General features: G+C 45.5%; 1 protein-coding gene across 8 annotated transcripts in view; it reads right to left on the reverse strand.

Annotated features, from left to right (window-relative positions):
- The window catches only part of Satb2 (SATB homeobox 2), a 174,159-nt gene that overhangs the window by 82,805 nt on the left and 74,823 nt on the right, over nt 1–16,531 (reverse strand). For all 8 annotated transcript variants that reach the window (XM_041668062.1, XM_041668058.1, XM_041668053.1 and 5 more), the window contains 3 exons: nt 13,894–14,020; nt 12,624–12,747; nt 5,334–5,436 (listed from right to left, as the gene is read on the reverse strand). In XM_041668062.1, coding sequence (XP_041523996.1) covers nt 5,334–5,436; nt 12,624–12,747; nt 13,894–14,020 — 354 coding nt within the window. The remainder of the gene's footprint in view (nt 1–5,333; nt 5,437–12,623; nt 12,748–13,893; nt 14,021–16,531) is intronic.

A 16,531-nucleotide genomic window follows, 5' to 3' on the forward strand; every position in this document is an offset into this window, starting at 1 on the left:
CTATTAACTGTTTTGTATACTTTAGAGTTCTGTAGAAGCTGAGAACTCTTCTTTAGATCGTGACTCTCTGGGATAGACGGATGATGGGATGGATGGAAGACGGTGGATAGATAGAAAACTGATAGCTAAGGAAACGGAAACCTATCTTCTTTTAAAATATATTTTAAATTAATTGAAATAGCAGATAAGTTTCTTTTGCTCTATCAACTACGTTATTAAGAACAATTATTTATAGCTCTTTAAACACTTATGAATAAATATATCCACACCAAAAATAAGCAGCTACCAGCATAGCTAAACTGAGCCACAGGAGATCCGAGGAAGGAACTGACTTACGCAGGCCAAGCACTCAGAGCGGTCCTCACACACCATTTTTTTCTGCTTGCTGGCACTGCCAACTGGACTGCCGGGGTGACCAGGAAACACACGGAAATGCACAAGGCTCTTCCTCCAAAGGCCCCCAACCAGCATGCTGGAAATGGTCGTTTGGAGAAGTGCTGTTGCTATTGTCATGACTCCAATATTTATATAAAACTCAAAGGACTCGATGCTGGCATTACTTGCACAAAGACATAATGTCGGCTTCCTTGTGAGCCACCTTTCCTCAGAACCCGAAGGTGAAAGCAAATTCCTTCCGTAACTCAAGAGAATCAGGTAGACAAAAGTAAGTTCCTTTCCACCTCATCAGCACTGGGCAACAGCAGAGGCAGGGGGACCGGGAGCTGATTAAAGGCATTGTCCTGGCTACCGACAGCACCGTGGCGAAGCAGGTCAGGAGACACTGATTCTCCATTCAGCTCGGAGGCACCGCTTTGTAAATGACACAATCATTTCGGGGTACGGGAGGTGCTTTACATGTGGTAACATTATATCATTTCGGCTATAATGATCATAATTACTTATTTCTTTTAATCACAACCCACTTAACCACTTGAGTACAGAGGACTAGTTCAAGGAGTTCCATTTTCATTCAACATCTGATCTTTGTGTTTCCTGAAAGCCTCCTCCGAGCTTTGTTTACTATCTGCTTTGCTGGCCTGGACGTTTGATCTTGCATGGGTAGATTAGACAGGGTCAGATAATATACTGATTACTAGAATAAACCAGACTGGAGGAAGCTCACACTGGCTTTAGAAATCCCCCTTTTCTCCCAGCTTTGCAATATTTTTTTTTTCAAAATAGGCCCAAATAAACAAATAAAATTAAGAAAACTAGCAATCAGAATGTTTTTGAGCAATGATTAAGAAGAGGAAAGTGACGGGCATGATTTTCAGCCCTAACCAAAATACAGGGTTTGGTTAAGGCCCATTCATTCTGGTGGTATTATTCTACAACATAAATAATTTTATAATAGCCACCAGTATTTGTGTGAACTCTGAATGACCCTTCAATTCTTGAGACATACTAAAGACTTTGAGATGAATCCCAGGAAAGACAATTCGTTCCGATTTTCGTAAAAAGTATTTTGGATGTAGTCATTTGAACTTACTCATCAAGGATCCACTCGAACCTGAGGTGAACTGCCTTTGTCAATTCACGTCTTCATTGTGCCTAGGACTCCATGAATGCACGAGAGTGGAATTGGTGGGCTAGAGAGATGGCTTGGCCATGAAAGGCTAGGTTCACAGCCAAACATGTAAGAGAATGAGATCGGTAGTGGTACCACCAACACAATTGCCTTGGGCTTCATAAAAGTTACGGGATAGTTCGTATCTGGAGCTCTTGCAAAAATAATAGATTAAAGGGTAATTCTTTAAAAAAAAAACAGCTATAAGAGTAATAAATAAATCCCCAAACTTTAAAAACGATTACACAGCAGCATGACTGTGTCTGGGTGGCGACGGGTCACCTCTGCCCATTGCTCATAAACACTGGACACTGAGTGGCTCGTCTCCTTCCTTCTGGATAAAGGTACAATGTGTTCCTTACACGGCAGAGTTGAGCGCTCTTGAAAATCTAGCCCAGAAGCAGCCAAATGGCAAGTTTTACAAAGAGGTGCAGACCAACCTAACGTGCCCACCCACCACCCCCTGCTCCTCGGGAGCCCAAAGTCCTGGGACAAGGTTCATGGTAGGACCTTGAAACCAGAGTATACAGGCTTGTTTCTCCGTCTCTCTTGAAGTCGTGGTGATGTTAACTCAAGGATGTCTCGGCCAACCTTGATTGTCTTTGAGATTAAAGGGAAAAGGTAAACACAGCAAGGCCGACTGTGATCACTGGGGAAAATAAAGTCAACACACTAAGCCAAGCCAATTGAGGACTTTATAGAGAGTGAGTATAAATAGTTTAGATGGGGCAACAACAAATCCAGAAACGCACATTAGAATGTTTACTGCCGAATCTCGACAATTCCATTTGTATACACTGTTCACGTCTGTTTTTAATGATATCAAATTATCGATTGTTCATTTTTCTCATATTTATTTAAGCATTGACTATAGAATTTGCAATCTAATCTCTTTTTTTTTATCCTTCCAGTAGACTTTTATTTTTGCCAGGTTTGAGTCCTATTCTACTTTGATCTTTAGAGTATATAATTATTCTACTGTTTATTTATTTCTATGAGGATAGAAAAAAAGAGTTGACCTAGGAGATCCTGATGTGGCAATTTGTAACAGAATCACATAGCTTATGTTTTGAAAGTCATGGTTTTGATTAAGAAGCAACCATTTAGTTCCCACTGTTTTATTAAAACAGACATTAGCAGATAATAGGAAACATATTTAACGACGTCGCCTACATTTTGCTTAGGACATCAGTAAGTTAGCTGCAGACTTTCTTCTGTAGCTAACACAAGCCATGGTGCATGCACACTGGAAACCAGGTGAGCGCAGGAAGCGGACGGCAGGGAGGACCGGGCCTCTCAGACTTCCGCCTTCTCAGGAGGAAGCCTAAGGGCCCAGTCTGCTGGGGCTGCTACCGACTTCCAGACTGGAACATTGTTACTTCTGTTCATCTAGAAAAGGGAAGGTCCCAAGCAGATCTTTGAAACCAAACCATGATCCTTCCATGAGAAATGGATCAAGAGAGGGGCTCCCTGCCATATCTATCCTCGGCAAGAAGCCTTTATGGGTAGAGAAGTGCTGAGCCTAGAACTGCATCCTGAGGGTGGGAAGTTAACAAAATGAACTTCTCTGGTGTTTATTTTTCTGCGCGGCGCCGTTATACCTGTCATGTGCTCTTTGTTTTTCCTCCCACTCCCTGGGCTGATGAATCAACACACTTGAACTGTGTGTGGCAGCTTGTATTTACTTCACACATACCGTAACCTTCCTTTCTTCCTCCCACTGACACGCACGCGGATACACACACACACACACACACACACACTTCCCAACAGCGATGGCTAGTGTCTTGAACAACCCGTGTACACAGGGTGCCTCCTGGCCCCTTTAGATGTGGAGGCTTGATCTACTGGATGAAATCAAGGCCTCGGTCTGCTTTGATTGGCACTTAAAGATTTAGCTGTGCATTTACTAACTTGAAAAAAAAATCAGAGTTTAAAGAATTGAATCGCTGAAAGAGCAGACAATGTAAGTGTTCACACACACACGCATGCACACACACACACACACACACACACACACACACACACCCCACTGTGGTGGCAACCGGGAAATCACACCATTGAAGAGTTCCCGGGCTTGCTGAAGCTGAAATCACAGTCTAGCATATAAAAGGGTGCACTTGCTCTCTTCCTTTTCCGCCTAGCGGGTAAATGTGATCTAGCCAACGACCTTGAAGCTGAGCGATTCTTTTGATTTTTTAGTCAAAGTCGATGTGTTCAAGCACCTTAACAATCCAATTTCAAAAGAAGAACTTGGAGGCGACAGTTGGAGGAAGGAAACCCTTCTGAACCACACAATGACACCTCAGAGTGAGGGCTTACTCAGCTTCTCCTACGCAGAAGTGAGTATTAGTATTTGAAGACAAACACCTGAACCAGAATCTAAAGGGCTCAAGGAATTTGAGACTATGCTGAAGAGAAACTGATCGTAATTCGGTTTGCAGTACACTTAACCTCTGGATAGCTCGCCAGTTTTGCTTTCCTCTCAATTGCGTGTTCACCGTGCAATGCTCACCCTTTTTCTCGATCTGAACCGGGAGGCTGCTTTGCTTTCCTCTAAATTGCGTGTTCACCGTGCAATGCTCACCCTTTTTCTCGATCTGAACCGGGAGATTGCGGCAGCAAGAGCTCGCTTGCCCAAGGGCAATCTTGTAAACAAGCTCTCCGACACTCACTCGCCAGAAGTATTGCTTTGATGCTACCCTGTCTCCCTCGAGGAAGCCTGCCGATAATAAAGCTCAATCCACCTTCACATCCACCCACCCACCCACCGAATCGTGTGGCCCTCGAAGGGGGTAGTGAGCTGACACCAAGACGGAGAACACCTACACTACAGTCTAATGGGCAGTGTCACCGTTAGAGACTGGTGTGGCGCTCAGACATCAACACCAGTGTCACCAAAAGTAGCCCAAATATCAAAGACCAGTCACATTCACCTTCATTGGAAAGAACGAAAAGATTTCTACGTTAACATGCTTGCAAAGGTAAAATAACACTAATATATTTAAAAGGCCGGGCAGTCTAATTAGCATATTCATTATGCAAAAGAGCGGTGTTTTCAAGGCTACATATAATTTCTTATGTATTATGTCTAGTCTTACTACCATTATTACATCACAGCTATTAGTCATTTAGGATTGATTCTATATTAATATTCTCTTATTTAGTACTCACGGCTACTAAAGGACCTAGATACTTTCATTTCTGATGTTTAGATGAAGATGTTGAATCTCGCTGAGATTAAGTGATTTGACCAAGTTCACGGAACTTCGTGAGTTAAAGGCCCAGATCTGAGTTCAAATATGCCAGACCACAGAAAACTTACCTTATCCCTCAGGGTTTGTCTCCAATAAACACACTGATACCCTATTTCTAATACAAGCTTTCCTGATGCTTTGGCAGTCTTTCTGCTGTTGACCAGGAATCAAACAATCAGTGTTATGTAACTTGAAATAACACTCCTAAATACAATTCAAAGACTTCCGCCTTTACAGGCATCCCTGGTGAAAACCATGAAGTTGATAGATCACACTAAAACTTTTCCTTGTAGCCTGACTACCATCTTACTTTGAAGGGTTGACTTTTATGACAGAGATGTTGTGAATCTTACCTTCATCAATACTTTTGTATGTCTGTATGTATACACACATACATGTGCATAGATGATAAACAACAGCTACAGTTAACATCCATGTCAAAAAAAAACTAACAATTTATCGCCCCGAGGATCTACAAATCGGCTTTAAAAACAAGAAACGGAGATTACCTTTAATCTTCTTATACTTTTTATACCATCTCCCAAACTCTTGGCACTTGGTTGCTGACACATTGGCATAGTACGTGCTATTTACAATGGATGAGATCATACTCTGAAAAGAAGGGGGACACCGGTTAGTTTTCATAGACATGAATAGCCCTGTTTTTAAAGACACGAAGGGACACATTACAGCCTATTGGTCTCCTTTGTCTTTTAAACTTAAAGCCACAACTCCTCTGCAGACTAAATCATTTAATAACAACCGGGATGGCCTGAGCTCACTGTCCCTTAAGTACACTTGCATAACAGTGATGATTTCTAAAAAATAAAATATTAAAAAAAATTAAAAAAAAAAAGCCAAGCCGCCAGTGCCATCAAAGATGGAGGAAGCAGGATTAAATGCAGAGGGAGGGACTGGCTGAGCCGGCTGAGCCAGAGCACAAGGTGACATCGGCCGCTCCAGCACCCTCCATCCAGATAATGTTTTTCAGATGTCTCTGCTCCTCTTCCAACTGCAACAAGCTCACACAGCCAAGAATCTGAGAACATCCGTGCTACGCACTGCAGAACAACGTTTAGGGAAATAAGTTAAATTAATATAATTTATAGAAACGTGTGATTATCACTTGTGTGAAAATTCACCAAATGAAAAACTTGACAGTGCTATTTTCGAGCCGGGGGAAACCGAACCTAACACTTCGGCTGTGTTTCAACCAAAAATGAGTCTATGCTAAAGCTTTCTGAGCGCCCACATTCGTGAGGGTTCCCACTATTCCTCCCCTCTCCCCTCGGAGTTGTTGGTTCCTGGGGTTAGAGGGAGCATGGCCTGACGCAGCATTGGGACTTTTCCATTTTAATTGCACATCTTGACTCGAATGTCCTATAGAGAGGCACCTCCTGGCAGTACGGTATGTCCGAGCCAACTCATACCTGAACCGTATGTCCATTTTATACAGATTTGATTTCTCGAAATGCTGTGTACCAGCAAATGAACATGAACACTCAAACGACCCTAATGACTTTCGTGAGGCTTGAGATCATGCCTTTAAAGTCTTGTCTTGTTTCCAAAATGTCATCCCCAGACAGGGAAGAGTTCAGGCCAGCTTAGAACCTCTGCTGACATTTCCGTTAGGTGGGGGACATAAAGAGGATGACAATGGTCTAAGCGGGAGGTTCAACTCCAGTGGACAGACCTTGCATTTAAAACGTCAAAATCGCTTCCCTGATGCAGAGGTGGAGGAAGGAGTCTCTAATCCAACCCACAGAAAGCTCGACACCGCAGAGGGCTAGCCTCCTCCAAGTTGATCACTAAGGGAAGGTGGTACATGGAGCTCTGTACTGAGACCGCAGCACCGAGGACACAAAAGCCCACCAGCACAAGCGTCTCCTAAGACTTAGAAGGCCTGGCCTGCTCCCTCAAGACTCTGCCTCAGCAAGGCCTGCTTTGTAGCCAGATAGAGCTGTGTAGTACCGGCTACACTAGCTCCCTCTCTGGACTGAGATCCATTTGCTCTTCCTAGATAGCGGGACCTTGAGGAGAGTGACTAGCTGCTATCTCCACACCACCACCACCCCCCCCCCCCCTTTTCTTTCTTCTTCGTGTCTCACGTAGTTCTGATGTGGGATATCTGAGTCATTGAAATCTAACACACAAGGGACCGGGATGAAATTCTGAAATGCCAAACTGAAATGTCATAATAATAGAACTTCTAACGTGAACGCTACCTAATGAAAGCTGCCTGGCACCGCCACACAAGGTGTGAACTCCTAAACATGGGCTTACGGTCTCTTTCTCTTGTAATGAACGTTGTCTTCTGGGAAGGCACAGGACAGACGGTCGCAGAAGGAGTCAGTGTGGAACTGCCTCTCACAAGCTAGTCTAGAAGGAGGCCAAGGACTTTCTGGAGCTACCGTAACTCTTCCTGGCCCACAAGGGGAGGCTGCAGCCCGCATCACTCTGAACCCAGATATTCCCTAGCTCCCCGACTCTCTAGCCTTCCTCTGGACCCTGCTCCAGCTACCCCACTTTGAGCCTCTGTGGGGAGGCAGGGAAGAGGTCTCCCCCACTGGCTCCACCACCGGGAACCAAAACTCACACACACAACTTCAAAAAGCAGGAGGCTGGGCATCTAACTCCGTCATGTTGTCTTCCCTAGATGATGTTGAAGGCGTATCCCTGCTGCTACCAAACACAGGGTTGATTTCAATTCTGAACAAAGCAAAGGAATAGGGAAGCAAGAAATAGACCCTCCCTGGCTAACGGGATTTTGAAACAGCAGAGTCACTTCACCGAGTTTGTGGTACGATTATTACTATGAACTCTCTGCCTAGGATACACTCAGTACTTCTACAGGTAAGCTGTTACACACGTGAGACCTTAAAAACACAGGTGGGTACATCATGAGGGATTATCCCACTTCGCACAAGAGACAATCGTATTCTCATGATTTGAGTCTGAATCAGGGGACCCTGATGAAAAGCCTGAGCAGGTAGTGCAGGGTCATCCCTACTGCTGGTGGTACACCCCCCACCCCCCCCACCCCCCACCCCCCGCCGTATTCTAGGAATTCCGCACTCAGCTAGTGAGGCGCAAAGCAATAGCATCTTAAACCAGGTGAGACAGTGAAGGCAGAATGGGACGAGTATTGATTAAACTCTTTTCCACCTCCCCACAACTGTACACAACTCTCCTTACTGCCCTCCAGGCTGTGTGTGGTTTCGCACTTCATGATCTCTTCTGCTTTCTACTCCGTCCAGAATGCACAGCTGGAGTCTCCGGACCCCCCCCCCCCCCCCCCCCCCCCGCCTTCATCATCTCTTCTGCTTTCTACTCTGTCCAGAACAACCCACACAGCTGGAGTCTCCGGACCACCCCCCCCCGCCCCCGTATCTTTTTGGCAAACCTGGGATGCAAGCAACACTGGAATAACCATGTTACTGTGAAGCAGCGTGGATGAAAATAACCTGGGAGATGTGTGTATTGATATTCTAACACTGAAAATGAACTGTCTTCTTGGGACTGGTATTAAAATGGCTCTGCTTTTACAGAACGTGCCTGATTGTCTCGGTAACGGGTTATGAGCGAGGTGAGATGATGAGGGTGCCTTCATAACAGGTGCCGGAAGCAGCCCCCATGCCTAGTCTACTTGTACATAGCCTGAGGCTGTGCACGCAGCCTATGGCTTACAAACTACGTAAACAGCGATTGTAGGTACACCTATTTTATGAATAGCACTATGTATTTCACAAATCAGAAGGCTGAAAATACCTTTCCAGCTCAGAAACACTTGAAAACTCTATGATGAATGTGAATTTTTAAATATAAAGATTCATGTGTGCTATTTTGTAGTCCAACTTAGCATTACACATGGTTTGCTACTTGTACTTGGAAGTAATTTTTTTTTTTAATGAGAGAGATGCACACTAGGAACATTGGGATTACAGGTGTCTGTTATCATGCCTGGTTTTACGTGGGTTTGGGGGGAATGGACCCCACACTTGTATGGCAAGTACTTTTATACACCGAAATATTTTCCCAGCACTGAATCTTTTCCATAAAATAAGTTAGTATTTGCTGGGCATGGTAGCACACACCTTTAATCCCAGTGGAGTTCGAGGCCAGCCTGGTCTGCATAGCCAGTTCCAGGAGAGCCAGGGATACCCAGTGAGACCTTGTCTCAAAAAAATTAAGAATAAATAAATAAGGTATTTGGAGAATCGAAATATATTGGAATTGTTCTAGCTCCTCCAAACCAACTAGCTGATTTGAAATTATTCTAATCCAAGTGCAAGAGAACTGGACATAGTCAACGTAGTGACGCGCTGTGGAAGGATGCTTTGCTCCGCGAGAGACAGCGCAGACAGCAGTGGTCCCAGAAGACTATAACGGAGCAGAAAACATCTACCTCCCAGAGCTATACTTCTGTAACTAAACGCGCCATTCCTGTGTGTTTGCAGTCACACTGGGGCAGATAAACCTACTATACTGCCAGTCCTATAAAAATATAGCACAAGCTACTCTATATTAATATACAGTGTTTGGCAATGATCACAAACAAGTCTGGTACTGGTTTATGCAAATACTATACCCTTCTCCTCTTCCTGTTTTAGGGTGTGCCCTCTTGATACAGAAATTTGCCGAAAGCCGTATCCCACACTCCAACTGGAGGGCCTTTACGCCCTGCTCACGTGCAGCATCCCTTGATTGCATCCGAAGGCCACACTGAGTGGCTGACCGCCCCGCCTAGATTTTTGTGAGCACACTCCCTCCACATGACAATGAAATCATCAGAAGGCTCGTTTCTCAAGATGAATCTCCATCGTTAAGGGACGCATGGCCAGCTATACTTATTTTAGCTAGATTGCCATGGCTAAAAATAAGTTTGCTTTTAGGTACCTGGGATAAATTTTCAATATGCTTGTTTTTATTTTTTATTTTTTAACTAGCCCAGGCGACAGATATCACACCTACTTATAAGTATGGATTAATTTCCAAACTGAGGGCTTAGAGACTCAAAAAGAGAATGCTCACTGGCCAGAGTTAGGAGTCCTGGGAAGTGCCACAAAGAAACTCCCCTGCGAAATCTCCTGCTTACACTCATGGCCCCCCAGCTCCTGCCCCCACACTCTTAGATTTTAAATTACATTTGTATTTCTTTATTCAGCTTGTGTGGAGGTGCATGCATAAGTGAGCACATGGAGGTGAGAGGACCACTTCCGGGGTCCAGTTCTTCCCTCCCGTCATGTGGGCCTTCAGGCTTGGCAATAGGCACCTTTACCTGCTGCATCCTCCCACTGGTCCTCGTGGTTTTAAGCATTAGTGGAGGTCCGTGTGGTAGGACCCATGTGGAATCCCAGCACAGGAAATGGGGATATTAAGAAGTGTAGCCCACTTCACTTACATAGCACATTTGAGGCTAGCCTGAGCTACCTTAATTTTGTGTATGGACATGGATATAGTGGTACATGCCTTCAGTCCCAGCGGCATTAGAACTCAGAGGCAGGAGGACTCTATAAGTTCAAGGCTAGCCTGATCTATATATAGCAAATCCCACACCAGTCAAAGCAAGGCTATGAAGTGAGACCCTGTCTCTCAAACATAATGGACGGATAAGCGGTAGCTACTAGTCCCTCATGAGTGAGTCAAGGAATTTAGAACTCCAGAAAGGGGAGAGATCTAAAGTCATCCTAAACATTCATAGAAGTGGGCATGGGACACCCCCTCTCTAATCCTAGGACTCAAGAGGGAAGGTGAGATTATCACCACATATCCTGGGGCAGCCCAGGCTACACAGAGAGAGCGTGTCTCAAAACAGAAGCAAACCAACAATGGGAAACAAGAAGAGATTAACACCTGCACTCAGGTCACTATTTGTACGACACATTCGGAAAGACAGGGTCCTCAGTGCCCACCTTTCTCCCAGACTGAAAGATGAAAAGATCAGACGGCCTTCACCGTGCTCCTACTGGCGGGGTGGGGTTGATTGGTGGGAATAGCAGTGTGATCCTTAGAGTTGCTGAGGTGGAGATACATAATGTATCTGCTAGGAGAGAACATCTAAAACCCAGTGAACAGTAGCCGTTCTACTAGTAATATCCTCCGTGGGAAGAGGATGATGTCCCCTGTTTCCCTAAGTTCTCTGTAAGGGCACGAGGGAGGCAGTGAGTGACCTGCCTTCTCTTTGTTCTCTCTTCCCCTTTAAGCTCTTCTGTGGTGTTCTAGGAAGCACACTAAACACACGATTATTATGGAATTTTGAGCATACTAAAGGCAAAGGATGATTTGGGAGGCATTCTCTTGTCCTATAAAATTCGTCCAACGTCATTGAGTGGCCTTCTACCGTCTTTCCCAGCTCCACTTGTGTTGGGATGGAGACTACGCAAATCCATAGACAGAAAGGAGAAGTTACCAGCGCCCAGTGAGAAGGAAGAATGGGGAATTATCGCTCAGAGGTTACAGACGCTGTCTGGAGTGACAAATGCTATAGAGACAGGGGTGACAGCTACACAGCATTGAGACTGCACTCAATACTGCTCACCTACAGCTTTAAAAGAGTTGAGAGACTAACTAACCTTCCTTCAGACGTTTTAACACACACGCATGCACGCAGCCAAACTTCCATCAAGACACTGTGGACCAGTGGAAGGTGTGTGGCTTTGAAGATGATGTGTCTTCCCTTCTGACTTTCGGGTAACAAGGCTAGGTCTGTACCATCAGCCCTCTTGGCCGTCATCAGACCAAAAAGTAGACCAAAAATCAGCTCTACTGATTTAAATAAACCAAACTCTCAAGACCCGAGGTTTCGTAGTCAAAAACTAAGAGCAAATATGATGGCGGAAGCTGTGTGTGGAACACATTCTGCTTTGTAGGGACAGTCTATCTGACTGGCTAGATTCGGGATGAGGAAGAGGCTACCCCGATTTAAGCCTGCTTAGAGAGGTGAAATCAAACTTAAATACCCAGACACACAACGACAACCTGTACTTCCCCAGCAGCCTTGCCAGACAGACTAGCTAAATCATGACTTCCTTTAAATACACAGGCTGCAACCGTTGCCTTTTTTACAGATTTCTCCACTCCTCTTTTCTGTCTTCAGGGTTTCTTTCGTAAATTATAGGCCACTGGGATGTTCGAGAAAACATATGCGAGCCACCGGAGCCTTTATATAACATACAGGTTCCAGCAGGAAGACTAAATATGGCTTAGCTTTGGTTCCTTGGAGCACTTCAGCCTCTTACTTTCATGGTTCTTTAAGGGTATGATCATGAAAAAAAAAGGGGGGGGAGGGGGAAGGGGGATTGCCCTTGTTTGGAGTGATACATTTCTGTGTGGTAACTATTTAAAAACAAAGCCAGAACGACCCTCTACAAATGTCTCTACCGTAAAGATCAACCTCTAACTACCAACAGGGCAAAGGATGCCCCAATCACCCCAAGACATAAAGGTTGGGCATAGCGACCCACCCAGCAGAGGGAGTAAAGAGACTGCCGGGAATGTCGACTATGGAACTGAGGTCCGGTACGAGGCCTCAGTCTGCCACTTAACCAGTACAAGTGGTTTCCACATGAAACTCAAGCAACTCCCCGTGTCACGATGTCCACGCTACGCCGTGGGAAAGCTGATGAGTACGTGTGTCAGTGTTCCCATACACTCTCACTGATCTACAGTCATTGGGAAGCCATCCCCGAGATGATGACTTTTACCCTGAAACCGAAAGCACCCCCCTCTCCATGGGCCCCGGAAATGCGGCGTGACCGCAGAGACGGCTCGTAGAAGATGCCCCCGGAGAAGACACTGACCTGGGAGAGAGGGCATTCTTTGGCTAATGTGCTCTGGTTCATCTCTTTGAGCAGTTCCTTTAAGGCATTGCGGACTGTGGCATGATTCCACTGCTCCGCAGGCAAATCTTCCAACTTCGAACAACTGAAAAACAGGGCAAGAGAGTGAGCAGCAGGTGACCCTCCGCCACCGTCCTGGCTGCAGGGGACACACGGGTCCCCTGCCAGTGCCACAGTAGGACATTTAGGAGGCTGCCGAGAGAAGGAAGGGGAACACGCGTCCCTTCTGTGGTCTTCCTTCTGCAGACTTCAGTACACCCCAGCAGGCGGAACCCCACATCCTAACAGCCCATGGAATCTGCCACTGTGCTGTTTCTAAACATCAGCTCTTTAGAAGCCCTGGTGAAATGACATAGGGACGGCTTTCCCAGCACAGATTCATTATGGGTCTTCCTAAGGTTAAATGTCAGCACACTTCCACCAAAGCCAAAGCACAAAGGCTCACCTTCCCCAGAAAAATTCAGAGCGGCTACTTTCCCAGTCATCATCATCATCATCATCATCATAATAATAATAATAATAATAAATTATTTATATTACTATAATATATAACATAATAAAAATATTACTATATAAATTAATAAAATTATTATTATTATTATTATTATAAACTTTTAGAAAAGACTCTATAGAGTTGCTAGAAAAGAATAGAGGTGATGGGTCCCCGCTAAAGCAAAAATGCACCTTTAAAAATCTTACACTGAAGGACCCCATGGCTTAAGGCACAACTCTCAGGCACTTAGGAGGGAAAGGGCACAGAGAGCCCCTAGACGCTGGGAGGTGCACAGTGTTCTGGATCCTGCTACAGATCATGGGCTCCCTTTCACTGAGTGGCCATCCCAGAGAGAGACCTCTAAGGCCGTGGAAAAAGAAAACTCTCAGCCAGCAGAGGGATTGGATGTTTCAACACTTGTTCTGCTGTTGGCTTCTAGAAAGCCCGGAGAAGGCACGAGAAAAGGGGCTGTGTGGAGCCCTCTTTACCCTGCCCTAAAGACTTTCAATGATTGATCAAGCAGCCCCTGGGTGACCAGTTCAGTGCCTCTGAAGATAGCATAAACCAGTTGGAATGTGGACTATAATGATGCCCAGGGCAGCACCCCCTGCTCACTGCCCTCCTCCATTCACCCGCTGTCTGGAAATGAAGGGAGACAAGCTGGTCTCCACAGTGAATCTGAGATCCACGCCGGGGCTCTGCGAGGAAGCAGACAGATGCTCGCTCCGACATACACACCTTTGTAATTGGATCTTCAACGTCACGACGTGATAGACGTCTTGAAGCATGTCGGCCACGGTTGCGTCAGGGGCGTCTGTCACATAACTGAGCGGGAGGGGGTTCCACCGCCCCAGCTTGATTATTCCTGCACAGGGAAGAGAAACACAATAAACATATATCCGCGATGTGATAAACCCTTCCACAGCGAGTTCAACGTCAAGAAGGCCATCCAATGGTCACCACTGGACGCCCACTCTGAGAATCTAAAGGCAAGGAGGCATTCTTTTCTGGCTCCAACTGAGTTAGGGAACTACGTGGGGAAGATAGGGCATGGGAAAGATAAAGTTTAGCCATAGACAATTGATTCTTCTATGTTTCTCTGTCCCTTGAATTACTTAAAAAACCATACGGATATTTCCTTTCTCCAAAGTCTTGTTTCACAGTCTAACTTAATACTGACATGATTAAATATTCAAGATGGCTGATTTCATAGACAAAAAAAAATTAAAAGAAAAAAGCAGGCTTCACCTAAATATAAGACTTGGTTTTGAATTGAACAAGAAAACTGCTGTGTAGTCTCCATGCTCCATCACTGAGTGTGGTGTGACTCCCAGGGGCACACAGCACCGGCAGCCCCCAGAGGAGCCTCACCTTGCCTTCTGGTCCAAGTGTTGCAGCTCAGAATAGCAAAGATGCCTTCAGCTGCCTCTTGGTTTTTATGCCTGGGTTCTTTTTAGAATGACAATGGCACCTTTCCCCTGTGGGTTTCCTGCTGTTGGTGGTAAGCCCAGGTGATAGACAGAACAAAGCTATCCTGGGCTAGCTAGGGCTTCAAAGAGAGGTAATCCCTATTGCTGGAAGATTCATGGGTTCCAGGACAGCCCTGGGAAATGCTGGCTTATGCACCATATGGGCAGATGGGCCCCTCTGGTCTGGAGCGCGGGGCACCGAGAAACTTGATGAGGAAAAATAGAGACACTCATTTCACAAATGACACAGGGTAACAAAATTTTTATTTCTGTGCTATGAAAACTCTGATGGTCCCCACGGGATGTCAGAGATTGTCACATATAAAAACATTACGTTTTAGAGATAGTAGAAAAACAGTGTTTTTATTCTTCCTTTTGACGACACAGGTGAGTCCAACTACATTGTTCCTTTAAAATACATATATATCCTTTTTATCATTGAAGAGAGAACACCTGCACCGCCAAAGGTACTGTTAAGAGGTTCTCAAAATGACTCTGGAGCTGAGAGACAAAACTCTAAGGGTTGGAAATGACCTTCCTGGTGAGGGCCACGTCCTGTCCAAGACAGAAAGAAATGAACGCGCAATGCCTGACATAATGCTTGAAAACAGGGAGGAAGCAGAACAAAAATATTAAAATGATACACTGTTGCAGTATTAAGACTTAACAATCTGCTCCTGAATATGCTACAGTATAAATAGTGCCTGGACCCGGCCCCAGCTAGGCAGCACGACTCTCATTCATGGTGCCTTATGTCTCCAGTTCTGGCTCCTGGAGCCCTCCTTCCCCTGCCAAGAAAAGCTGTTTTTCATGGGGGATAGCTTCCTTAACGTCTCCTCCCGTGACAATGAAAAGTGCACAGCACGCAGCACAGAGGAGACGCGAAATGAGCATCCTCGGCCTGCTGGACAGCCACCCTGAGAGGGCGGATCTGCCTCCGTCCTCCTTTTCGAGACATGGCGTAACATGTCCGACCGCCACCTTTCTAAGAACACCGTTGTGTAATTTTCACTTCCTTTAAAAAAGTCGTCATGACGATCACCCACAGGTTAAGCATAAAGCGATCATACCCTAAAGGTGAACTGTTTTAATTACAAGAGAACAGAGGAGAAAACGGATGTCAGCTGTGTTCTGTGATGGGCACAGAGAAGGATCTGCCAGTCATTTTGGTTACTATGACTGGGAAGGTCACCTGAAGAAAACGAACCCTGCAAACTTCCCGGCACGGTTCTCTGGGACATGCATCCTGCCGTGTATGTGACGGTGGTTCATTCCTTTTTATTTTTAAGGAGGATTCCACAAAGCAGCCAGACACAACCAAATATAGCTGCGTGACTTCATTTATATAAAGCCCAAGCAAAGCTAGACTCATCTATGGGAACAGAAGAGACAGAGCAGAGCAGGCAAGAGAGTTCACTGGGAAGGATTCGCTTGTCTGGGCTAGTGGCTGCATGAGTCTCGATCTGTCAAAATGCATCAAACCAGCCTCTTCATATGAATATTTTTATTGTATGTAAATGATGCTTGCCGGGCAGAGTAGCAAATGGCTGTAATCGCAGTAAGTTCAAAATCACCCTAGGCTATCCAGTGATTTCGAGGCTAGCCTAAGCTATAAGGAAAGACTTTGTCACATCAAAGGGGGGCCATCTCAGCCAGGAAAATGCCTGCTGGGTAAGCCTGGGAACTGAGTTCAGATCCTCAGCGCTCACACAAAGGCTGGGCATGGTGGGGTATACCTGCAACCTAGAGCAAGGACAGGAGACTGGCCAATCTCTGAAACTGCTGGCCGGCCAGTTCAGCTGGTCAGTGAGACTCACTGCAGACTCACTGAGAGCCCCTGCCTCGGAAAATAAGGTGAGTGATGAAGGAAGACACACGATGTCTAATTGAGGCCTACAAGTGCGCTC

This window comes from Microtus oregoni, unplaced genomic scaffold (assembly GCF_018167655.1).
Source record: "Microtus oregoni isolate MIOR12 unplaced genomic scaffold, Mior012 000018F_ref0000195, whole genome shotgun sequence".
In the NCBI taxonomy this organism is placed as follows: domain Eukaryota; kingdom Metazoa; phylum Chordata; class Mammalia; order Rodentia; family Cricetidae; genus Microtus; species Microtus oregoni.